At 43.6% G+C, this 27,408-nt stretch overlaps 1 protein-coding gene across 2 annotated transcripts in view; it reads left to right on the forward strand.

Annotated features, from left to right (window-relative positions):
- Positions 1 to 27,408, forward strand: part of LOC122790747 (ER degradation-enhancing alpha-mannosidase-like protein 3) — a 765,530-nt gene that overhangs the window by 352,039 nt on the left and 386,083 nt on the right. For both annotated transcript variants that reach the window (XM_044058342.1, XM_044058343.1), the window contains exon 6: positions 13,014 to 13,167. In XM_044058342.1, coding sequence (XP_043914277.1) covers positions 13,014 to 13,167 — 154 coding nt within the window. The remainder of the gene's footprint in view (positions 1 to 13,013; positions 13,168 to 27,408) is intronic.

Below are 27,408 nucleotides of genomic sequence, written 5' to 3' on the forward strand. Positions count from 1 at the left end.
CCCCCCTTTGGTATATATCTATCGAGACACGAGCAACAACTAGAACACCCATAGAGGAACTTTAGTAAAAGACTACAGGGTCTATGTAGCATGTCCTATGTGAATTGACTCAAAGCCCTGTCACTAAACTATGTATCCTTCAGACTGCTAAGAGTTGACCTGTGTCTAGCATATAAGGCATCCTTCGACCCAATACTGATGGATTTACTACACATCAAGTCAAATCTAATTAGAAATACTCTATCGAGGGATCTAAACCTCTTCTGCCACTATACTCCTTATGACAGAGGCAGCTCCTAAATGCTTTATCCCATGCATGGAAGGTATCTGTTGTATGATCCTAGTTATTCTTATTAGGGGTAATATATAATTATCAACCATGGGATGGATAAGGACAATCTATAACCAAATGGGATAGGTTAATTTGACAACAAAAAGGGAAATTGGCTAGGATTAAAATGGCCCACAAAGGCAGCTAGCCTACTACTTACTTATGAATTTATGAAAGCCCTTCCAGACATGAAAAGTAAAACCCTGTGTTAACTGTATCAAAAGGAATGGGAGAGGAGAGAATGCAGTAAACTTTGTTAACTGGCTCCCATGGGGATTGGTAGATGCTGGATAACTGTAGATGTTCTTTGTGTTTCACTGTTGCAGTCATCACACTTGGGTTATCCTGCCAGGGGTAGCCCTCAGTCGGCCCGAATACCAGAGGCTTAGTATTTCTGCATCGGTTGCTGTTGCTCCAGGACTGACATCAGGTCATCAGTGGTATAAAAACAGGCAGCCAACGCCATTACATCAGTCTTTCTTGCTGAGGAGCCCGAAGTAGAAGCTGTTCGTACGAGTGGCGGTCGGCTGCTACCTGAGTTTTTTGTTTCCGAAATTGAAGTTGAAGTTTTCTAAAGCTAAGTTCCCCATTAGGGATCCTTTTTTCTTGCTCTAACTGATGTCAGAAAAAGTTAACAATTGTCTCGCATGTGGAAAGCAAATACCACACCGAGATTTCCATTCTTACTGCCAGATGTTCTTCATGTTTCACTGTTGCAGTCATTACATTTGGGTAATCTGCTTGCAGGTTGCCCTCAGTCGACCTGATTAACAAAGTCTTGGGTCCTGCGTCGGTTGCTGTCCCTTCTTCCATGACGTCAGGTCGTCAGGGGTGTAAAACATGCAGCCGATGCCATTACATCAGTCTTTCTTGCTGTGCGGTGCCCACGCAAAAGCAGTTCGCAAGTGCCGGTCGGCCGACTCCTGAAATTTCATTTTCGAGTTTCAGAACCGAAGTCTTCAATTAAAAGCGAAGTACCCCGTTGGGGAAGATTTTTCTTGCTCCTTCCTGATGTCAAGTAAAAGTTAATAATTGCATTACTTGTGGAAAGCAAATACCTCATAAAGATTTTCATTTGTACTGTATTCCTTGCCTAGGCCCTGACCACAACGTACCTTGTTGTTAGTTTTGTGCTTTATTTAATCAGCGCACTATCCATCATCGGTATATTTTTGCCTCTAAATATTTCAGTTCTCAGTTTAATTATCCGGAAATGTCGTCAGTTAGCCATCCGGCTACTGGAATTCCGAGAAAACGCAAAGATAAAGAGAGAGACAGGCCAGCGAGGTCCAAAACTGCCGACGATGTTTCTCCTAAGCCAGTCGCCAGTTCGCCTGTATTCAGTAAGATGCTTTTGCAGCCCCTGATACCCGCTACTTCTGATTCGCAGGCCTCTACTGAGACCCATTCGGAGTCCGGTATGCAGCGAGATACTTCAACTATGGAATCCGCTGATGTCTCTACTTTGGATGGGTCCAGAGCCGCTGTGCAGGCACTGGCTTCTGAGGGTGTATTCAGGCCTACGGACGTGCATATTAAATCGACGCCTCCTTCTTTAATAAGGCCTAAATCTCGATCCATGTCTAAAAAACTGATGCCCAGGCCACATGCTCAGGCCTCTAGGCCTAAACAAAAAATTATAAAAATGGCTGAAGATCTAATAACTCTAATCATGGGTAGTCAATTCCCACCCTCTAAGAGGCCTAGGGCTGAGCTTGATTATGAATCTTCTGATCAGGATTCTGTTTTTTCTGACTCTTCTGATGACCTGGATTTGTCCTTATCTACTTATGAGGATTTTGATGCAGAGGACTCGATTCCTGCTGCTTCCCCTCCTGAGGATTTTTCTTTTGGGGAAACCTTACATACTCTGAGGGAGCATTTTCACTGGGAAAGCCAGGAATTTTCTGATTCAAAAAAGAGGCTTAGGGATTTCCTTCTCCTATCTCCGCATAGGCCTTTGGCTATTCCTGTTGTACTAGACATTGTTGATGACGCTTTCTCGGAATCCAGTTTGGCCCCTGATTCCCCGCCTTCTGCTCCCAGTAAACCAGACAGATACTACAGGGTCCCTGAGTCCCATAAGTTCCTTTTCAAAAATCCTATTGCAGATCCAGAGACTATTTCATAGGGGCCCAAGGGTATTAAGGCTTCTACTGCTAAAAATCCTACTCCTTCTGATAGAGACTCCAGGGCGCTGGATAGATGGGGTAAAAAGGTGTATACTTCAGCAACCTTGGCAATTAGAGCTTTAAACTGCCAATTTCATATGTTAAAATATAAGCAACATGTTATTAGACTTCTTAAACAGAAAATGATGCTGATTCCTGACTGTGTGGAAAATAAAGACTTACAGGATTTAATGCATTCTGCTGAATAAGTTGGAAAACATACTTTGCAATGTGGTTTTGATTTTTTAGAGGGCTCTTGCAGGGCAGCTGTTACTGGTTCTGTTCTTAGAAGGCATGCTTGGCTTAAGGAGCAATCTTTGCTTGATCATGTTAAAGCTAAATTGTTGGATGCTCCTTTAAATCAGGACCGCCTGTTTGGCAACAAGGCTGAAGAAGTTCTTAAAAAGATGGAAGATAAAGCTAAATCTATGCAAACTGTTGAAGATTTTTTACAAGTTCAACCTCCTAGATTTAGTAGACACTGGCCTTCTAAGAATTGGTCCGTTCCAGCCCCTTCCAAGTCTCCTCAAGCCAAACCCAGACACAGCAAAAACCCCAGGTTTCAGTCCCAGGGTACACAGAACTAAGCAGTGGGGGGCCTCCACTTCCAAATCTGGGAATAATAAGACTCCCCCTATGGTAAACTGTCTCAATGACTTCCTTTTAAAATTTCCAAGCACTTATCAACTGACTGCCCCTTTGGGGGGAAAGATTGCTGTTCATGCAAAGAATTGGGAACTCATCACCCAGGACAAATGGGTTTTAAATATAGTGTCCCGGGGATACAGATTTCGCTTCCACATGTTGCCAACACCAAGCAGGTGGCCAGACGTACCCCCAAATCAGTGGGCAGAGGCCCAAAAACAAGTACTTTCTCTCTTAAGCATGGGGGCTATTCAACTGGTACCAGAAGAGGAAAAGGGACAAGGTTTTTTACTCGAGACTTTTCCTGGTACCCAGAAAAGACAATTCATGGCGTCCTATCCTGGATCTGTCCACTCTAAACACCTTTCTGGAGATTCCAAAATTCAAGATGCTGACTCTTCACCAATTACTTCCTATGCTAGGCCAAGACGCCTGGTTGGCAACACTAGATTTAAAAGAAGCATACCTGCACATCCCAATCAGGGAATCTTGCAAAAAATACCTATGCTTCAAAGCAGGCTACAAGCACTATCAGTTCTCTGCACTGCCCTTTGGCTTATCTACCGCGCCCAAGGTTTTCACAAAGTGCCTCGCTCCAGTGATTGCATTTTGCAGGCAAAGAAGTATTCAAATATACCCATATCTGGACAATTGTCTAATTGAGGCAGAAAGCCAGGACATACTTTTGAATCAACTGGCGTTTGTAAAAGGGGTTCTAACTTGTCTGGGGTACACCATAAATGAAAAGAAATCACAACTGGTACCCTGTCAACAAATTACATTCCTGGGAGCAAGTTTGAATACAACTTCCCAGATGGCTTACCTCAGGTCAGAAAAGCAAACTCATTTGACAACCTACTTCAAACAAGTGGCCACAAAAACCCTGCTATCTGCAAGACAAATACTGCAAGCCTTAGGGTTCATGGCACCCTGCATTCTTCTAATTCCATATGCAAGACTGCATATGAGGAAACTACAGTGGTATATAAAAAGCCTATGGAGTCAACATTCTCACAGCCTAGAAACAATGATTCCTATCATACCTTGCCTACACCTAGAGTTCCTTTGGTGGGCAGAGACCTGCCACCAAAAGAAGGGACTACCTTTCACACTACTCCCTGCCGCCCAAACCCTAACAACAGATGCATCAGACAATGCATGAGGGGGCTCACCTGGCAGGGAAGTGCATTCAGGGCAAATGGATCCCAAGTCAAATGCACCTGCATATCAATTAAAAAGAAATGTTAGCTGTACAGAATGCTCTGACAGCCTTCAAGGATTACATTCTTCCAGGACAACTAATGGTAAAGACGGACAACACCACGGTTATGTGGTACATAAACAAGCAGGGGGGTACACATTCTTACCCCATCTGCAGACTAGCCATGGCATTGTGGAACACATCCTTGAGCTACCAAGTGCACCTACAAGCTCAATTCCTGCCAGAAAAGTTAAATACACTGGCAGATGGACTAAGCAGAAACCGTATGGACCCACGCGAGTGGAAACTGGAACCAAGGATTTTCAGCATGTTGACAAATGAATGGGGGAGTCCGGATATAGACATGTTTGCCTCTCCTCAGAACTACCAATTAGACAAATTTTGCACAATTACTCCCCACAAACAAGCCTGGAAAGTGGATGCTTTGTCCTTCAGCTGGAAAAACCTATCAGTCTATGCCTTCCCCCCCGCTGCCTCTGCTCTCCAAAGTACTACTAAAAGTCAAACAGGACAAACCAAGGATGATTTTGATTGCTCCAGACTAGCCGCGCCAACACTGGTACCCCCTCCTGCGCAGAGTGTCATGGTTATCTCCATGGCACCTGCCTCAGACTCCTTCCCTGCTGTCTCAGCAGGAGAACCAGATTCTGCACCCTCAGCTTCCAACACTGAACCTTGCAGCCTGGCTTATTACTTAAATTCTAACTTACCATCCCTCAGCAAACCCGTGATGGATGTTATCTTAGAGGCAAGGAGGCCTAGTACTAGAAAATCTTGTGCTGAAAAATGTAAAAGATTCTGTGCCTGGAACCAGTCTCAAGGGATGAGCACAGCAGCGCCCAATTTACCTCAGATTTTACAATACTTAACTGAGATGCTTCACAAGGGCCTGTCTTTTTCCTCCATTAAAATCCATGCCTCAGCCATTTCAGCTCATTATAACACAGAACTTCCCCTCTTCTCTCATCCCACTGCTCAAGCAGTACCTCAGAGGGGCCAAAAATTTGAGACCACCCAGGAGAGCTCCAAACCCAGCCTGGGACCTTAACTTTGTATTGGAGAAACTCACTCTCACTCCTTTCGAGCCAGCTGCTACTGCAGACTTAAAATTTCTTTCTTGGAAAACAGCTTTCCTTTTAACAATCACTTCAGCTAGAAGGGTATCTGAATTACAGGCTCTTATGGCAGTGGAGCCTTTCATCATCTTTCATGTGGACAGGGTATCACTCAGGACCAATCCATCCTTCATGCCCAAGGTTGTATCCAGTGTGGCTCTAAATCAGTCCATTCATTTGTCAACCTTCTTTCCCAATCCACAGAACAAAGGGGAACGGATTCTGCATTCCTTGGATGTGCACAGACAACTTAGATTCTACTTGGACAGGACTAAACCTCAAAGAAAATCTGAACAACTGCTGGTTGCATTTGCTACAGGGGCAGAGGGAAAGGCTATTTCAAAACAAACCATTTCTAAATGGTTAAGCCATTGTATTCATTTCTGCTACAAACACCATGGAAAACCTATCCCCCAGGGGATCAGACCTCACTCCACCAGGGCTGCATCTACTTCTACAGCCTTTCTCAGAGGCATTCCTACCAGGGACATCCTAGATGCTGTTACCTGGAGTTTTGTACATACTTTCACCAAGCATTACCATTTGCCAATTTTCTCTGAATCCAGAGCTGTCTTTGCCACTGCAATCTTGAGGGGCCTTATAGCTGCTCCTAATGCTGTCTAAACTCCTTCTCCCAACCATAGCTTTGGGAATCTACTGAAATGTAATGACTGCAACAGTGAAACATGAAGAACATAGTACAGTTGTGTGCTATAAATGTAGATGTTCGAGTGTATTCACTGTTACAGTCCTGGTTACCCTCCCTTCTTTCCCCTAACTTCTTTTGGCTATACGTCTACTTTCCTTTACTTTGCTTGAAGGCCTTTTTGGTGTATTGGCTTTTTTTGTTGGTGGTATACCTTTGTGTTTTTATGTTTAATTGCTCCCCATTAGGGGGGCACCTGACATATGGGGCAAGAAAAACTGATGTAATGGCATCGGCTGCATGTTTTAATCCCTGACGACCTAACGTCATGGAAGAAGGGACAGCAACCGACGCAGGACTCAAGACTTTGTTAATCAGGCTGACTGAGGGCAACCTGCAAGCAGATTACCCAAATGTAATGACTGCAACAGTGAATACACTCAAACGTCTAGATTTATGGTAAGTGTACACAACTGTACTTTTTGTGCTTTGTTCAACGCCCGAACTATTCGTCGTCGGGCCCTTATTGTAGCTAAATACTTTAGCTGTCGATCTCCGTATTTCAAAATGGCTTCGGTAAGCCATCCGACTACCGATCTTCGGAAAAACATAAGGATAAAAACAGAGACAGACTGCACAGGTCCAAAACTGCCAATGACGCTTCCGTTAAGCTATTCGCCAGTTCGCCGTTACTCAGCGATGCCCACATTGATGGATTCGCAGGCCACTACCGAGACCCTTTCAGAGTCTGGTATGCCGCTATATTTTTTGACTATGGAACCTGCCAATGTCTTTACCTTGGATGGGTCCAGAGCTGCTGTGCAGGCACCGGCTTCTGAGGAAGTTCTTTGCACTACCGATACTCGATACAAAGCGATGACTTCTTTCACGTCTTCAGTTCTTTCTAAAACTACCGAGTTTCTAAGGCCCAAACGTACGAGCTACGCCTAAAAGACCGACGACTCAAACTTGTGCGCCTGCTTCCTTGCCACAGTCACAAATGCTTAAAATGGCAGAAGACTTTATCATGCTGATTAGGGGCAGCCAGCCTTCTCCTGCTAAAAGAAAAAGAGACGTGTCCTCAGCACCTTTATCCGACCAAGAATCTGACAACTCTAAGGTTTCTGAATATGAAGACATGCCCTTATCTGCTTATGAGGATTCAGATGCAGATGAATCCATTCCTTTTGCCTCTCCTCCAGAGGATTTTTCTTTTGGTGAAACCCTACATACTTTGAGAGAGCACTTCCATTGGGAATGCAAGGATTATCCTCAGTCCAAAAAGAGACTCAGGGAATTTTTAGATTTACCTCAGCACAGACCCTTAGCTATACCCCCTGTCCTGGATGTTGTGGATGATGTTTTTATGGAATCCAGTGTAACTCCTGATACTTTACCTCCTGCTCCTAGGAAACCTGATGGGTATTACAGAGTCCCTGACTTGCACAAATGTCTTTTCAAGAATCCTACTACTGACCCAGAGGTCATCTCCCAAGGGCCTATAGGAATAAAAGCAACTACAGCAAAGAATCCCACCCCATCGGACAGGGATTCTTGAGCCTTACACAGATGGGGTAAAAAAGTATACACTTTTGCAACCCTTGCCATTAGAGCATTAAATTGTCAAGTTCCACATGCTGAAATGCCAGCAACATACCATGGAAGTCATTAAACAAAAATGATCTACCTTCCCAGACTATGCAGAAAATAAAGATTTACAGGAACTTTTGCATTCTGCAAGCCAAATCAGTAAGCATACCCTGCAATGTGGATTTGACACCCTAGAAGCATCCTGCAGGGCAGCAGTCACAGGTTCTATACTTCGAAGGCATGCTTGGCTTAAGGAACAGACCTTGCCAGATCATGTCAAATCAAAATTATTGGACGCACCACTGAACAAAGGCAATCTCTTTGGCACCAAAGCAGAAGAGGTTTTAAAAAAGATGGAAGAAAAAGCTAAATCTATGCAGACAGTTAAAGACCTTTTGCAAGTTCAGCCTCCAAGATTCAGTAGGGATTGTCCCTCAAAACATTGGTCCTTTCCTGCCCCCTCAAGGCCACATCAGGCAAGACCTAGGGGTAACCAACCCCCCCAGACAGCAGTCTCAGGGTATGCAGAGATCTAAACACTAGAGTACCTCCACTTCTAAACCAGGGAGTGCTACACCACCCCCTTTATGGAAAGAATTCCCAATGACTCCTCAACTCCTCCTCTCACCTCTGCCCATCTGTGTGTGCTTCTAGGAGGAAAACCTGCCTCCCATGCAGAAAACTGGGCCTCCATCACCAACGATTGATGGGTCCTCAACATAGTGTCCCAGGGATACAAATTTTGTTTCCATACTTTGCCATCCCCAAAGGGATTCCCAAATCTTCCTCCAAACCAGTGGGCAGAGGCACAAAACCAAGTTAATTCCCTTCTCTCTATGAGGGCAATTCATATTGTCCCTGCAGATCAGATAGGCCAAGGGTTCTATTCCAGACTTTTTCTAGTACTCAGAAAAGAGGGCACCTGGCACCCAGTCTTAGATCTATCTATTCTAAACACCTTCCTGGTGGTACCAAAATTCAAAATGCTCACATTGCAGAAGCTTCTCCCTACCCTGTCCAAAGATGCCTGGTTAGCCACTCTAGACCTCAAAGCGACCTATCTGCATATCCCAGTCAGAGATTCTTGCAGAAAATATCTACGTTTCAGGGCAGGATCTATGCATTATCGGTTTTCTGCACTTCCCTTTGGCCTATCCACTGCTCCTAGAGTTTTCACAAAATGCCTGGCTCCAGCCATTACTTTTTGCAGACAAAGAAATATTCAAATTTACCCTTACTTGGACGACTGCCTGATTCAGGCAGACAGTCAGGAAAAGCTATTACAGCACCTGACGTTTGTAAAAGACCTACTAACCTCGCTGGGATACACTATCTTCTTCTTCTTTCGGGTTTTCCCGGTTAGGGGTCGCCACAGCGGATCACCTGTCCACTCATGATTGGCAGTGGAGTTTTACAGTGTTGAGTTGCCAGCCTGGCACCCAACCTTCCACAGAAGGCACTCACATGCACGCACTCACTCCTAGGGCCAATTTAGAGTGTCCAGTCCACCTACAGCATGTCTTTGGGATTTGGGCGGAAACCGGAGCACCCGGAGGAAACCCACGCGACCACAGGGACGACATGCAGACTCCGCACAGAAGGCACCCCAGCCAAGGATCGAACCAGAGAACCTCTTGTTGTGAGGTGGCAACACTAACCGCTGCACCACTGTGGCTGCCCAGGATACACTATCAACGAGAAGAATTCCAAACTTGTCCCCAATCAAAAAATTGTATTCCTAGGAGCAAGCCTGGACACGGCATCCCAGATGGCATTTCTAACTCCAGAAAAACAAACCTATCTCACAGACTACTTTTCTCAACTGGCCACCAGAACCCAGTTATCCGCAAGGAAAATCCTGCAAGCTCTAGGGTTCATGGCCTCCAGTATTCTATTAATTCCATATGCCAGACTGCATATGAGGAAACTTCAGTGGTACTTAAAAAGCCTTTGGTGTCAACATTCACAGGACCTGGAAGCTAGTATACCTATGATACCTTGTCTAAGGAAAGATTTTCTTTGGTGGGCAGCAGCATGCAACCACAACAAGGGACTTACCTTTTCACAACCCCATGCCACCCAGACCCTAACTACAGACGCATCAGACTATGCCTGGGGTGCTCACCTGGATGGCAGGTGCATTCAGGGCCATTGGAGCCCAAAGCAAATTCATTTGCACGTCAACCAAAAAGAGATGCTAGCTGTTCAGCATGCTCTGACAGCTTTCAGTTTCCTACTCTCTCCAGGGCCTCTTCTAATCAAAACTGACAACACCACAGTAATGTGGTACATCAATAATGACGGGGAACCCACTATTATCCTCTCTGCAGGCTAGCCATGACCCTTTGGAACAATGCCTAAGCCATGTATATTAATCTGCAAGCTCAATTCCTGCCAGGCAACCAAAACTCTCTGGCAGACAACTTAAGCATAAATCTCGTAGACCCACATGAGTGGCAATTAAACCACAACATCTTCAACCTTGTGACCCAAAAATGGGGTACCCCGAAGGTGGACCTATTTGCCTCCCCCTACAACCACCATCACAGCAAATTCTGCACCAGGGAACCTCACAGCAAGGCCTGGAAAATGGATGTGTTATCCTTCCAGTGGGCAAATCTCTCAATCTATGCATTTCCCCCTCTACCTCTTCTGACCAGAGTATTACTCAAAATAAGGGAGGAAAGACCAAGGGCAATCCTGATTGCCCCAGACTGGCCACGCCAACACTGGTACACACTACTGTGCAGTCTGTCCCCGTTGCCTCCATGGCACCTACCCAAGATTCCAACTATCCTGACTCAGCAGGAGGGAGAGGTCTTGCATCCACAGTTGCAGACACTGAACCTAGCAGCCTGGCTTATTCCTTGACTTCTCCTCCAGTGGCCAGCCTAAGCAAAAAAGTCCCAGATGTCATACGTGAAGCCAGACGACCCAGTAGTAGAAAATCCTATGCTGACAAGTGGAAGAGGTATTATTCCTGGATTCAGACTAAAGGAGCTGACCCAGCACAGCCCTCCTAACCTCTCATCCTGGATTACCTAGCAGAACTACTCCACAGGGGCCTATCCTTCTCTTCCAGTAAAATCCATGCCTCTGCCATCTCTGCACATTACAGCACTGAGCCATCTTTCTTCTCACACCCTTTCGTCAAACAATTACTGAGAGGAGCTAACAACTTAAGGCAACCAAGAAGACCCCCTACTCCTGCTTGGGGCCTTAACTTTGTATTGGAGAAGCTCACGCTACCCCCCCCCCCTTGAGCCTGCAGCATCAGCAGAATTAAAATTCCTCTCTTGGAAAAAAGCCTTTCTTCTGGCCATCTCTTCAGTTAGAAGAGTGTCTGAACTACAAGCACTTATGGCTGTGGAACCTTTCATCATTTTTCATGCTGACAGGGTCTCCCTCAGGACTAACCCAACTTTCATGTGTAAGGTGGTGTCCAGTGTGGCTCTCAACCAATCTATTCATTTGCCCACCTTTTTCCCTAACCCTCAAAATAAGGGGGAAAGGATCCTGCACTATTTAGATGTGCACAGACAGCTCAAATTCTACCTGGATAGGACTAAGCCCTTTAGGAAATCTGACCAGTTACTAGTCAGCTTTGCACCAGGGTCAGAGGGCAAAGCCATATCAAATGCACACTGCATCCATTTCTGTTACAAACACCATGGGAAACCACCACCACTGGTGGTCAGAACACATTCAACTGGGGCAGCTTCAACCTCTACAGCCTTTCTCAGAGCGACATCCTGGAAGCTGCAACGTGGAGTTCTGTTCATACCTCCACCAAGCATTACCACCTGCCTATCTTTTCAAACTCCAGGGCAGGCTTTGCAACCGCAGTCCTGCAGGGCATACTAGCCAGCCCCAACTCTTCTTGACTGCCTCCACCCAATCATCAGCTTTGGGAATCAACCCAAGTGTGATGACTGCAGCAGTGAAACATGAAGAACATAGTACAGTTGTGTACACTTACCATAAATGTAGATGTTTGAGTGTATTCACTGTTGCAGTCCTGGTTTCCTACCCTTCAGCCCCCTTGTCTCTTTCTCTCACTCTCCCTCACCTTTACAGGGCTATTGGCATTTACTTTCTACTGGTGGTGTTACTCCACCATAACTTAGCTCCCTATTGGGGGCTTTTAACATTTGGGGCAAGAAAAACTGATATAATGGCGTCTGCTTCCTGTTTTTATACCACTGGCGACCTGACGTCAGTCCTGGAGCGACAGCAACCGACACTGAAATCCTAAGCCTCTGGTATTCAGGCCAACTGAAGACTACCCCTGGCAGGATAACTCAAGTGTGATAACTGCAGCAGTGAATATACTCGAACATCTACATTTATGTTAAGTACACAGCTGTACTTTTCTGGTTGCTTGAGAGTTACTATTAAAAATAGGCCTGATTAAGATTGTACCCTATACTATTTGTTTGGTTTGACTTGTTCTCAGGTTGGGGAGAGAGGGAATTTATTCCTTCTTCCTTTTTAAAACTTTAAAAACGTAAGGTATGCTTCTGTGGGGTGAAACAGAAAGGGCACCACATGAAAATTGTACTGTATTTCTTTGACATTTTTTGTCAGTTGCTTGAGTGTGCCGGTTACTTGAGTTCCGGTTAACTGAGAGTTTACTGCAGTTCACTTTTTCTCATACAGGTTCCATTTTCTGTGTCATGTAATAGTTCTCAAGTGGTCTGTTTTAACTTTGGATTTGTGTGCTACAGACTGTATACAAAGCTAGAAAAGTGGTAACCCAAGCTTTGAAAAAAGTCAGTAAAGCTAGCTTACCCAGTCTATCATTCTGACATTTTGTTAAAGCTTTAGATTTATGTAAATATTTATATAAGTTTAGTCAGAATTAATATTCTGAATTGCCAGTGTTGTGAATTTTATGTAGAGAAGGATGAAACTGTAGAAACTGTGGGTACAGTTTTCCATTGTCTTTGCTGGTTGTGATCTGTGCACAAAGCATGTTGTTTGATTTTGGGAGGGGTGCACATGCAGACGTTGCCACATGCCTTGAAAGTCCTTTATACACCACTTTTGTACACAGGCACCTCTTTGTAGTGTGAATCATTTCTTGCTTGGGGCATGTAGTGATGATTTAACATAACCAGCATGCTATGTATGTTCATAATGTAAGCCAGGTGTGTTTTTTAAATTACGAGTGTTGCTTACTCTTTCGTAGTGTATGATGTATTTTGTCTTCTTGGTGTGTTGATGCAGCACTCCCTCCAAATGCTATGTCCTTATGCATGTCCTAACATACACGCATTTTTCTTTACTGTAGCGGACTGCTGGGGGGTCATGTGATGGCAGTCATGCTGCAGAATAAAATACAGCGAATGCAATGGTATAAAGATGAGCTGCTGCATCTAGCCAAGGATCTTGGGTATCGGCTACTTCCTGCCTTTAACACCACTAGTGGACTTCCTTATCCCCGGGTATGTATAGACTATATCACTTATATATGGTAATTAGGCTATGTTTTATTGTTTTAAAGGCCAACAATGTACTATTGTTCTGCTGCTGTAGTAGGAATGAGACCTTTTTATGTTAGTATCCCCACTTGTTTGCTTGTGTCACATTCCATATTTTAAGTTTCATGTTGTGCATACTAATGTTAAATTACTTTGTCTATATCCTTTTAAAAATTTGATTCTTATATTTTGAAAATGTGTAGAATAATAATTTTGCCTTTTATTTTTAAGGCACTGAAGAGTTTTGTTCCTTTTGGTAGTCATTAGATAAAGCTTTAGTGCCTTAGGTCAATTAAGTGTTGAAATCAGTTAGACCCTTTCTGGTCTTACTGTGTTATCCAAGTGTCCAGATATTTTTAAAATATGCAGACTACTGTTTTGTCTTGTTTATTTAAGTAGTTTGTTCCATTATGTAGGAAGATGATCTGTCTCACTTCTGACATCAATAGGTAGCTTTAAGAACTATATACCCAACTTTGTGTTTGTTGAATGACAAATTTACTTAAAACAGTGACTGTGAAGGTACAGGGTCTAATAAATACATGTAAAGCTAGATGCAGATCTGCATATGATCGAGTAAAAATATTTTATCTAGTTCTTGTCGTACAGATACTTCATTATTTGTTTTCTGAAAAGCCTTTGTACGAATTGTAATTGAATTAAGTGCTTTAGTTAAGTAGGAGGTCGAGCTTGCATATATTCTAAAGTAAATCTCATTAAAGATTTTTAGAGGCAGAAAATTATTTCTGAATGCCGGTCCAAAATACCTTTCCAGATGAAATCAATCACCCCAAATGATTTTTTTCCTAAATTAGTTTTTTTGAAGTCAAAATGAAGGTAATCTTTAAGTGTACCCAAATATTTTTTTTGCATATCTTTTTGGAATATTTCTTAGTCTTGTGTGCCCTAACACTTAAATTCTTGCTGATTAGTGTCACAGTACATTTTTGTACTAAGAAAATTGGGTCATTTACAAAGCAGAACTTTCTTAATTCAGTCAGGAGATTTTGAAAATGACTGAATTACCATTAGATAAAATTATTTATCCTATGTTGTGGTTAGAATATGTTATTATCCACAATGTAAACCCTTTGATCTGATGTGGTCTATCTTCATTTACCCTTGATGTGTGGGACTCTTTTCAGACTCTCAGAACTGACTCGGCCATTATAACAACTCACGAGAACCAAAAACTCTATAGTGACGTCCCTACCCAGAATGCCCCTCTCTAGATGACCTCAGATCTCATTTGCCATTCTTCTACATAGGACATGTCAGCCAAACTCTCTCTTGATCTAAGTGTATTTTCATTACTTTTAATCAAAATTTTGTTAAATCTTCCTAGTTTTTTTCTAGATATCCACTTCTACCTCCTCAGTTTAAAAACATTTCACCTTCTGTTCTTTGCTTATACTCTCTCCCTTTACACACTTCGGTGTTCTTTCCTACCATTGTTGGTAGTGTTTTCCTTTGTTAAAACAGAAAATAGGTGTAGTTTTACTTATTTCTAAGTCTGTTTTGTGAGTGAGTGTTCTTTCATCCTTTGTACCTTATGGTATCCTTTCTACCATCATTTGTAGCCTCTGTCCCTCTACTTCCTGGTAGTTCCAGCCTACCATTGTTGTTAGCCTTTCCCTCTCTTTCTTACTTGATTTCCATTGTGTGTGTGCAGCTGTGAAGGTGTTTTTTGTGACTTGTTTCTTATTTCCTGGTCAAGATGGCAGGTAAAAGTAAAGGCAATACTGGTTTCAAATAGTGCCATGATTGTGGAAGGAAAATGCCCAATTCTGATTGACATATGTCTTGTGTCTGTTGATTGGACCCAGTGCACTTGCAAGAAGATTGTGATATCTGTCAAGCTTTTAGTCACCAGGCCCTCATAGAAAGGAAAAACAAGCTTATTTTGAAAGGACAGATTTAAGATGTCTTTTGAGAAGGCTTTGTCCAGTCAGCTTAGGAAGTCTAAATCAGATGTGTCTTCTCCATCTTCCTCCTCTTCAAACATTAATCTTGGAAAGAAGAGGAGTCTCTTGGTGCCAGTGTCCCCTTCGGCTCTGGCACACAAGAAACCAAAATCTTTGGTTCCCACTCATTCAGCAGAACCGAAGCTAAGCACCAAGCAGTCTACGGTACCGACTTCGGCACCAACTGTGACAATCGCCTCTGCACCGCACATTTTGGTGCTGACAATTTCGGCACCAACCACACAAGTGACAACCCCTCCTTCTGTGCCAGTCACTTATATGATGCCATCAGTAACTTTGGAACTAGGACTTTCTTCAGTACCCAGGACTAGGTATTCCCCCTCAGTAGATCCCTTTGTGGGGCACCTTCCAAGTCCCTTCCTTGAGAGGCCTGAATCCCTGTCAACACTCTCTGTTCATTCTTCCAGGAGTCCGACAGAAGTCAACATCGTGAGGTTGGTGGATCAGCTCCTCAGGGCTAGGGGGTCTTACACTTTCTTCCCAGGTTTCACTCCCTTCTGGAGATGGGACCTTTTCTCCAAGGACTCCACCAGGCATTCCAGCTTTAACTTCCTCTGAGGGATTAGAGACCACGACTCCGATCCCGGCTGTTCTGGTTCCGACAGCTATTATGCCTTCAGCTTCATTGTCTACCTGGAGCTCCTCGTTACTTTGGATCTAGAGGACTCCTGGGGTCATAGCTACGCTGCCATTCCTGAAGAGCATGGTTCAGCTCTAGTTTTCCCGTAGCCATTCTAGTTTCTTGGACTCTCAGCACATGAGGGCTTTTCCCTAGCTTCGGCATTGATGGCAATCTCATTGGAGCAGGGTGGGACCATGGTTCCGAGGTTGTCTTTCCAGGTTCCCGTCTCACATCCCTCTTCAAGTGGTCCTGCCTTCGAGGTCATCGAGAGGCCTTTGGCCTCTGCAAGTTTGCAGCCTGTTCCTTCCCTGTCAGAGCACTTTTCTGGGAGTCCTTTTTGTCCAGAGCTTCCTCCATCCACCACACCTAGACAGCAAACACCAAAGCTGCAGGATACCTCTGCCCAGGGCCTTACCTCTTCCAAGTCCTCCACAGAGCTTCCCACTGAGGAGGTGTCCCAGAAGAGGACGTGTAAGAGGAAACGCCTAGATTCCTCAGAGGATTCTCTCACAAAGGACACAGACTTTGATGACTGGAGGGTTCCCCCCAGTCATCCCCAGAAGATGTCTCCTTTGGAGACATTCTTGAGATATTAAAGCAGAGGGGTGGCTGGAAGCCCAAAGACCCTTCCTCAGAGGAGTCATCGTACCTGCAAGCTTTCGGTGCTCACCCATCTACCTCTTGGGTGACCCTACCCGCTGACTATCTTATTAATTGATTGCACAGCAGGCATGGAAGGCACCTGATTCTGTAAAGCCAATCCCCAGGAGACCAGATAAAATTCTCACAGCACCAGAGGACCATTAGTTTTGGGCTAAGGGATTAGCGGTAGATGCCATGGTGGTGTGGCAGCCACAAAGAAGGAACTTGCAGAAGAGAGTTCCACTGTTTATTCCCCTAACCGAGAATCCAGGGTGATGGACAGATTTGGGAAGCGGGTAGATGGTTCATCGACCTTTGCCTTACAGTCTTTGAATTTCATAGCACATTTTACTATAGTCTAGAGAGATCTGATCAACAAGCTGCCAGATACCCTTGCAGGAGCTGTGTCTGAGGGAGTATAAGATAAATTAGCCTCCCAGTTGGCCGTCCTGGAGTCTATTTCCAGTTCGTCCATGAGGCTCATTGCACATGCAACTGAAGGGATGACTAGGGCAGCAGGTTACAGCATCATTATAAGGAAGCACACCTGGATGCAGTTGTGTGAATTTTAGAAGCCATTTAAGTCTTCGTTAGTCAGTGTGCCCTTTGACGGATTGTCCTTATTTGATCACAATGTCAGAGACTTTGACCAGGTGTGAAAATGATGGAAAGACCCTGTCTGCAGTGGGCGTACATTTCTCTTCTCCCCAGTGGTCCTACTCCAGGAACCAGAGGAGTGGAAAAATGTGGTTCAAGAAATCTCCGGGACCTTTTCAGGACACACGTGGCAGTGGCTCCCCTCGGGGCAGAGGGGGAGAGCTCCAGTGGAAGATGTCGACCTCGCTGCAGAAATGACCTGCAAAATCAGGGTTCTAGAGATTCTTTCTCAGGGAAATCCTACCAGCACTCCTGAAGAGAGACCCAATTGCTTGCTTCTGGAGGCATTCGGGGGAAGATTATCTTTGCACTCACCTTCTGACGACAGATAACCACAGACACTTGGGTGCGAAGGATCATTTCCAGAGGATACTACATTCCCTTTATTCTCACTCCAGGAACAGGAAGAAGAATCCCCAATCAGATGAATCAGGCAGCTCTGCAAATTCAAAAGCTGCTAGAAAAAAAGTTATCCAAGCAGTCCCACCAGACCAGGTAGGATCCGGATTCTACTTGAGGTTCTTTTTTATGCCAAAAAAAGACAAGGGACTGGAGACCAATTTTGGATCTCAGCCGTTTTAACAAGTTTGTATACCAGATGGTCATGGTTCAGTCTATTGTACCTTCTCAGGGAAAGATGGTTGTATGTGCTCTATAGACTTTCAGGATACGTGTTACCACATAAAAATGGACAAATACTCCAGAAGGTTCCTACACTTCTGGCTACGAGACAGTCACCATCAGTTCAGAGCTCTGCCTTTCTGTCTCACCACAGCCTCCAGAGTGTTAAACAAGTGTATGGCAGCAGTAGCAGCTCACTTGAGACCACACAGATTCTGAGTGTTTCCATATTTAGATGACTGGCTCATCACCGCTCCCACCATGCATCTACTAGAGCTGACAAGAGATTTTATTCTACGTACTTGTAGTCGTCTAAGTATCACTGTGAATTACACAAAATCCCAACTAAATCTGACTCAAGAATTGGAGTTTATAGGAGCTCACTTGAATACCACCTCTTGTGTAGCTTCCCTTCCTCTTCACAAATTGCAGAAGATAAGGTCCCAGGTGGAACATATTCTCTGCAGCTACAAAGTACCTGCTCTATTAATTCCACAATCTCTGGGATCCATGGCAGTGGCCATCACGATGGTCCCACTGGCAAGATTTCACATAAGACTTCTGCAGTGGCTTCTAGCCTCCCAGTGGCCCATCCTCACTTATCACTTGACGCATCTCATCCGGATCACCAGCCGTTGCAAGAAAGACTTATCGTGGTGGATGGAGTCAGAGGAGCTTGTCTTAGACCGACCCTTTGTTTCACCCCAACCCAAAGCCATAGTGACCACGGGCGCCTCCCATATGGGGTGGGGGGCATTATCTAGGCAGAGCAGTCCAAGGCTGTCGGTCCCCAGCTGAGGATGGTTTCCATATCAGTGTTCTGGAGTCGAGGGCAGTGCTTTTAGTGTTGCAAACCCTTCAAGCCGCCCTTCCTCTGGGAACAATTGCAGTTCAGTCAGACAATATGTCATTTGTCTGGTACATCAACAAACAGGACGGAACCAAGTCTTACCCCCCCCCCCGTGTCAAGAAGCTGGCAGAGTGTGGGAATGGGTGATCTCTTCAAACCATTTTCTCATGGCAGTGCACATCCCCAGGGAGTTTGAACGTTACAGCGGACAAGCTGAGCAGATGCATACTCCTGCCTCACGAGTAGTCTCTCAATCCCAAAGTGGTAAATATTTTCCATCTCTGGGGCCAGCCTTGCTGTGATCTGTTTGCATCACCCCTGAACAGAAAGTGCAGCAGATACTTTGCCCTAATTTCCCCCCTTAGGGGGAGTCTCCGAGAGAAACTCTTCTTCACAACTCGCCCTCGGGACTGCTCTATGCCTTTTCCCCCATTCCACTAATATATCATTTCTTGAAGAAAGCCATCAGGTTGAAGAGCAAGGTGATCCTCATTGTTCCCTTCTGGCCATGACAAGTCTGGTTCCCCTTTCTTTAGCCTCATCTAATTCACCGTCCATGGACACTGGACCCAGATCCAGACCTCCTGTCTTATCCTCAGGGACTAGTTCACCCCAGTTTGCAAAACCTCAAGCTTACAGCTTGGTTCCTCCAATTCCATTGATCACTAGACAAAATAAACTGTCCTCTCCAGTTCAAAAAATTTTGTTGGCTTCCCATAAGCCTTCCAGCAGGAAACTTTACTACAGAAAGTGGAAACGATTTTTTATTTGGACATGCGATAATGGCATTGATCCCTTCTGTGCACCAGTTGAAAAGGTGTTGGAATTTTTAGCTACAGTTTTTGAACAAGTAGCTTCTTCTACTATTAAAGTCCAACTAGCTGCTATTCCCAACTTCCATGATGGCTTCAAAGAGCTTTCATTAATCTTACATAGATTATGTAAAGTTTTTATGAAAGGCACCTTGAGGTTAATACCACTTTATAAGGATCCTCTCATTCAGAGGGATCTTAATATGGTTCTACAGTCTTTGGTCCATTCCCCTTTTGAGCCAGCAGCTACTTGTGACTTGAAGTTCCTTTCATGGAAAACCATTTTGCTGGTAGCCGTCACATCTGTCAGAAGAATTTCAGAGATTCAAGTGTTGTCTTCAAAACTTCCATATTTGATTTTTCAAAAGGACAGGGTTTCATTAAGAATTAACCCATCCTTTCTTCCTAAAGTAGTATCAGAAACTAACATTAACCACTCTGTTTATTTACCAGTCTTCTTCCCTAATTTTTCTAACAAGGAAGAATATTGTTTACACGTACTAGATGTTCACAGGCAATTGCATTTTTATCTCAACAGAACTACGGAGTTTAGAAAGTCAGACATTTGTCTCCTTTTCAGGTTCATTCATGGGTTAACTAGTTTCAAAGGTCACTTTAACTAAGTAGTTAAGGGGATGTATAACTTTCATCTACAATAAAAAACCTCCAATTATCAGCACCAGTGAGTGCATTCTACAAGGGCAGTAGCCACGTCTGTTGCTTTTCACTCAAAGGCATCCATGGATGAAATATGTACAGCAGCAGCTTGGGCTACTCCACATACCTTTATCGCTCATTACAAATTGGATCTGGTCTCCAGGGAAGAGCAGCTTTTGGCTCTATAGTGCTCAGGAATATCTTTCCATAAGGCCTCTCAAGATACAAAGTAGCTGGGGACACTGTCCCATACGTCAAGGATAAGTGAAGATTGACAAAATCAGATAAAGAAGTTATGTACTTGCCATAACATTCCATCACTGTTGTTGATCTTCATTTATCCTTGACACCCCAACCTCCTTCCCCCCTCCTTCAGACTCCTTGGAGGATTGGACTCTAGTCCTGATTATCTGTTATTTCATATATGACCTTGGACATATCCTCTTGAATTGGAATAGGGCTGTTTTTCTTGTTGTCTTCCATTATAACTGCAAACTCGATCTGAGGTAATCTAGAGATGGGCATTCTGAGTGGAGACTTGGTTCAGGAGTTTTTGGTTCTCACGAGCTGTTATAACGGCCGAGCTGGTTCCATGAGTCAGAACCGAGTCCCAAACATCAAGGATAAATGAAGATCGGCAACACAGATGGAATGTTATAGAAAGTTCATAACTTCTTTTTTTATGTCTTTTGATTCTGATCTGGACACTGAACTTAGAATTCATCCCTGAGTCACACCACTTGTAATATCTTATTCCTTTGGAATTTTTCTGCATAGTTTGGCATGTTGACATGCACACAGTAATGTGAAAATTGCAATTTCTGTATGCTGCTTTCAGTAGTTGAATTTGGTACGGTGCTGTAGATTTTTGCTAGGTCCATCTAAATTGTGTGAACTCTCAACCCTTGATTCATTGCTCTTAACTTCTGTTAAGAAATTGCATTGGGTTTCTAAGTAATTTTCCTCAAATTAAGCCATATTGATTTTGATCTATTTTAAAAATAACTCCTCCATTTGCTGAGTAGGAGTCATAGGATCATAAGAAATACAAGGCAGCTGAGTCTTGCAATCATTTACACCTTGACAGTACCCACCCTCAAACTGAACTTTCTCTCCCTTGAGAAGTGCTAGACCAGTAAAGCTAAGGACACATTTGTAAATACCTATCCAATTGGCAGTTTTCCATTTGAAGGGAGATGATTTATTCCAGAGGTGAGGAAGGTGCTGTGTAATGAACAATCTCTTCATCTTGTTCTGCTTATCTTCTCTCTCCCTTGCTGTGATATTTGTGGAGGTACAGAACATCATCAACTGCTGGATCCCTAATGGCTTGGAAGGCAAGGCAATGTCTGCCTTTGGCATTCTGTGAGATACTGCATAAAGAAGTGCTCTGTCCAGTCTTTTCTTATAGCTTATGTTTTTTAAGCCATTAATCTGCTTTAGTTAGTAACCTTTGAGGTCTTTCTACTTTCTGATATGTTTAATGAGTTGCATGCAAAGGGGACATTACAAGATATCTCCTTAGTGATCAGTTGAACTAAGGAGAAGATCTTCCTGATTACTGTTGTTACATGATGATCATAGGAGAGAGAGAATTATCAACCCACATACTAACATCTCTAACAGTGTTCTCATTCTGGAGTGGGTATACTGTCTGTGTTGTGTACTGGGAAGAGTGATTGTTTACCATATGAGATTATGTTATACTTTTTAGCATTTAAATTAAGCCTGTTGTTAACACAACAGATGTTAATAGGTGTGAGTTCTTGTTGCTGGGCTAGGATGTCTGAGGGTGACTTGACAGTAACTCAGTGTACAGTCATCTGGAAACTTGGTTGGCCAGGTGTCTTAGGTTGTGGCCTGAAGGTCAAAAAAGTAAAGGCCAAACACGAAGTTCCCAGTACAGAGCCTTGTAGAACACCACTGGTTACCTTTACACTCTTTTGTGAAGCACATGCCTTCCATGCAGTATGGGTTCTGTCCCTTAGCCAATTTGCTGCCAGTCATACTACATAGGGATCTGTCTAAAATGCATCTAACTTACTACCTCTGCTAGCAATGGGGTACAATTTCAAACGCCTTTACCAGGTCAGGGTATGCTGTGTGCATGTACAGTCCAGATATTTTTTCACTGTATGTACAGGCTGTTTATTTTTTCTAGTTCTTTATACAAAAGAAATATTAGGCTTGTTGGTTTAACATTTGCCAGCTGTGGTTTAGGGCCATATAACAGAAGTAAGGATGTTAAAGCATTTCCCTAATTTCAACAATGATAATACTTTGAATTGTTTGAGATGCTTCTTCTAGTTGTTTTGCAATGCTGTGTCTTTATATAAAACTTTACATTTGCTGTTGCCTTGCTTCTTAGAACTCTCACATCAGATTTTCATAGTGTAGTAACAATGCTTCCTTTTCTAATTGCTGGTGTTTTATCTTCCTAATTACTTTCAGAAATTGCTTCACTTTTTCTGAAATTTAAGTTGAAATGACTGAAATGCATGAAATGTTCTCATGTCATCTTTGTGAATAGTAAAACGTCTTCACTTAAAGCAAGCAGGTCATTTAATAATTATTGTAGCAGCATAAAAAACAGAACCAAGGAATGTAGCATTTCTTGGGTATGTTTTATATCCTGCTAACATAATTATTCAGTTACTTGCTTATCTTTTGACCTTTGCTCTAAGGTCTGCTTCATGCTTTGTTTTATTCTTTAATAACGTTTTGTAGTTTTATTTGAGGTATGATTGCTTAATTAAGATTAAGACAGGTCCCTTTTTCTGTTACAATGTTGTATAGATCCACCTTTCTGGCTTTCTCTGTGCATTCCCTTTTGCATATTTTCTTTGTTTTCGAAAGTGTTAGTATAGTAATGTGCCATTAAGTGGACCAGAGCTCTTTGTATAGCCCTTGTTTTTGAATAATTCTCTACAGCCTGTCTTAAAATATTTTGGTAATAGTTAACTTATAGGTTCATAGGTGTGTACTAGGCTAATGGCCCTGGAGCTTTTACAAGCCTAACCCATAGAATTACTCTGGCATCTTGCCACCCGACCTAAGTTCCCAGTGCCTCTGTCGAGTAGAGCCACTGGAGTGATCCCCGGGGTAAATTTTCTATTTCCCATCCACTCATCAAGATTTCTCTTGAAGAAGGGCCAGTGAGGTGCTCTGCATGATGTGAATGGGAAGTCTATTCCATAGCATGGGGCAGTCTTTGGGTTATGAACCTGTCCCTCCAACATGTTCTTTGATTGTGGTAAAGAGGTTGAGGTCTCTGGAATGTGTAGCGTGGAGGGATTGGGATTTCTTTAGATGTAGCATTTCTAACAGAGCTGGGTCAGACATGGCTTTGTAAGTCAAGCAGAGATCGCCTCTAAGTAGGCGATATGAGACAGAGAATAGTTGGAGTTTTTTGAGTCTGTCCATATAGGACAAGTGTTTAAGGCATAGGATCCTCTTTGCGAGGTACCTTTGCAGCCTGCCCAGTTGTTGCAGGTGTCTAGTGAGGTACATGCCAAATGGGGCATTGTACTCGATGATTGGCCTAATGAGGGAAGAGTAGAGAGAGAGAATGACCTCTTCCTTCCTGGATGCAAAACCCTTAGTAAAGAGATGTGCCACATAGAAGGGCTTTCTGACCACAGTTGTCAATGAGAGAGGTTGTTGTCAACCTGTGTTCCTAGATCTCTTAAAATGCCTTCCTTGTTCAGTGGACTACCATCGATGTGGTAATTCAAGGGAACCGGGTTTTTCCCAAGGGGGGTGACGCCACATTTTTTGCCATTAAGCTTAAGGCCATGGTTCTGACACCAGTCATTGGTCTCATTGAAGCCTTTCTGTAGGATGTCAACATCACTTGGGGAGTTAATAGCTCCCAACTTGCAATCATCTGCAACTTTGTTAGCCAGAGTACCTTTGTGTTGGCCTGGACTTCAGAGAAGTAGATACCAAACAGGAGAGGACCCAGGACTGAACCCTGTGGGACTCCACTTGTGACTGGTCGACAGTCTGACTTAGAGTCAGCTACTTTCACACTGTAAATTCTATCTGTGAGCCAGTTTGCAACCCACCTAGTGCTATAGGGGTTGATGCCTAGCTTAGTGAGTTTTTCTATGATTCCTGAGTGGGGAATGGTATCAAAGACCTTGGCCAGATCAAGGTGTAGGCTGTATGAACCATCTTGTCTTCATCCACAGCTCTGGTGACTGACTCAAAATAGTCGACCAGGTTGAGCAAGCATGATCTACCCTTCACAAAACCAAACTGTGTAGAGTTTGGAGATTCCCTATTTCCTTGTTTATTAGATCCATTATGATGCATTCTATAGCTTTGCATATCAGACTCATCAGGCTAATGGGGCTATAATTCCCAGGGTCTGTAGTTACTCCTCCCTTGTGAAGAGGGATGACTGTAGCAGTGCACCATTTGGTAGGGACAAAGCCTGAGGTGAGGCTGTGATTGAACAGGACAGACAGGTGTGGTGCCAGTTCACTCTGTAGGTCATACAGAACACAGCCGGGGATATTGTCAGGTCCCATAGAAGCTGTATTCTTGGCCTTGGACAGTGCTGTTTTAACCTGTGCAGCAGTAATACTGGGTGTCTGGCAATCTGCTGGTATTGTGATTGGTCCTTTGGGGGGAGGGGTAAAATTGGCACTGAATATGTCGGCCAGTATATTGGCAATATCTTTTGGCTCAGTATAGGAGGTACCATTGTGCAGTAGCTCAGAGCAAATCTGCGTATTGCCGTGGAGATTCTTTACATAACTATAGAAGGCCTTGTGGTTGTCTTTACTATCTGCTGCAATTCTGTTTTCATAGCTAGTTTTGGAGGATTTGATGAGGGATCTTAATCTTTTGTTGAGGCTAATAAGGGAGTTTTTCCAGTCTTGGGACTTCACCTTCTTCCGTATCAGTTTCCTCCTTCTGTTGTAGAGTTTGTTTATGGCAGGGGACAATCAGATTGACACCTTTTTTATTTTTGAGGAGAGCTTCTTGGTTCTACTGGGTATGGTGAGATCCAAGCATTTGTGTACGTGTTCGTACAGTGCATTGGTGTATGATTTGGCAGTCATGCAACTATTCTCCATTTGCATGGGTGCCGTGAAGTTAGCTGCCTCTGTTTTTAGGAGCCTAAAGTTAGTTTTTGAGAAGTTTTTCATGGTGATTAACTTTGTGGGGGTGGTGGGAGGGATGTGGATTTCCAGGGTGATTAGTTTGTGGTCTGATCTAACCAGAGAGGAGCTGACTATTCGTGTAGAGCAACGGTCACCCATGTTAGTAATGACCAGGTCAAGGATGTTGCTACCTCTAGTGGGGTTAAGAACGAGCTGGTCCATGGCACGAATTCCAGAAAGCGTTGGGCAAGTGTATTGCCACATGAGTAGTTTTCCCAGTTAATGGAGGGGTAGTTGAAGTTGCCCAGTATGAGAGTGTTACGTTGGACCCTAATATTCTCCAAGGTGCTTAGGAACATGGAGTGTGAGTCTTGGGACATGGTTGGGGACCTGTAGCAGGCTACAACCTGAATTGCTGTCTTACCCAATGTTAGCTGCACCTGAAGTATCTCAGATGCATTATGTTGGGCTACCAGTCTGTAGGTGTGCGCATCCTTTATGAATTTGGAAACACCACCACCTTTGGAGCTTCGGCCCAAGTTCTGGGGCTGAAAGGTGTGGAATGAGTTATAGCCTGGTAGTGCAGGGGTGCTTTCTGCTGCCTTCATCCACTGTTGAGTGACAGGATATTAAGCGTGTTTTCTGTGTATCTTTATATCCTTTTTTGTACCCATGTGCCTGCCAGCCATTGAGTCATTGCCTTGGCATCCCATTTGTTTCACACTGGGTAGGGAGCTGTGGTGCCCATTTGTTCCTTTCTGGGGCAAGAGTAAACCCATTTAAGTGAGAGCTGTCAAAGGAACAGCAGTTACCCTGGCATCCTTTTGCGGATACACTCTAGTTACCTAACTCTTCCCTTTGGTGGTGATATGAGCACCTACATGTTCAAGACTCACATTTGCTGCATCACAGGAACATGCAGTCTCTCATACTTACAACATGAAAGGAGATGGGTACCATCTTGGGTGGCCTCTTCCATGGCACTCCTTGCCCTGTGACCTCTTTCAGGAAGTGGTATTGTGTTTTTACTCAAAGCGACAAGTCAAGCGTCTGGGAGACATCATCTCACTTCCTCCTTGGTGGGTGTGCTGACAACAGTTTGCTGTTCTCCCACCCCTTTCTTTCAGCATTCAAGCCACAAATCAAATTCTGGTCATCTGAGATTGTGTCAGGGCTCTAGCCTCATGTACCACTGTTCTTAAGATGGTTTGTAGTATTTACCATGACCTCAAGTATTACGTTATCATCACCCAGGCCTCCACTGAAAACTGGTAATGTGACCCAGTTGGACTATCCCGGTAAGTAAAAGTCAAATAATAATAATAATAAAAATGTGATGTCCAGTTAATATCCCTCCGGACTGCCACCAGTAATGTGATGTCCCCCTTTTAAAACCCAGGTCAGTAATTGTGGAGCCTCATTCCTCGCCACTGACTCCCAGTGTGGGAGTGTCATGGAAAACACCAGAGCACAGAGCACACAAGAGTAGAATTCCACAATTTCCCTTAAGAGCACAACAGGAACATGCTCTTTTTCCTGGGACTGGGCTATATACCTCTGTCCACCCGAAATGTAATCTCTTATCATACACTTCATTGCAATGTGTTCCAGTTTAAACCTCTGACTCACTCACACTAAAAATAAATTTAAATCTCACACACACTAACCTTATGGGAAACCTGACATAGATTTCCAGTTGTGTCCCCTCCCCAGTACAAATGGTACTGCCACTAGAGCCAGACAGGTCTACACATCTTTCAAAGGGTGGTCAGTTATTAAAAATTAAATATCAAAATAAATGATAGCTATAACCAGAAACAGCCCAGCAATCAAGGTGACCTGGGGAGTATCAAATAGGTATAAACACTCTCTGATTTCTAAAGAACAGACTGATTGTCCAGCCACAATGTAAAGTAATGAAAAACATTTAATAATAAGAAAAATGACTGCAAGAATGTAAATCAATAATTTTCAATAAACACCAGAATTCAATCACCAGAAATATAAAATTAAACTGTAAGATAGAAGTCCATCATCTTAGAAAAGGTCTATCTAAATAACTAAACTTTCCTAATCTAACTGGAGAATACTGCTAGGTTCTCTTGAGCTAAACCTTTGAGCTGCTTAAATCTTGTCTGAAAGTTGAGAACATAAATCACAACCAACTTCTTGTGAGATTCTTTCTCACCTTCCCACTCATCTCAAATTAAATCTAAAGGCCCCCTTCACCCTATGCTCGCATAAC

This window comes from Protopterus annectens, chromosome 16.part0 (assembly GCF_019279795.1).
Source record: "Protopterus annectens isolate FY-2018-M chromosome 16.part0, PAN1.0, whole genome shotgun sequence".
Lineage (NCBI taxonomy): Eukaryota > Metazoa > Chordata > Ceratodontiformes > Protopteridae > Protopterus > Protopterus annectens.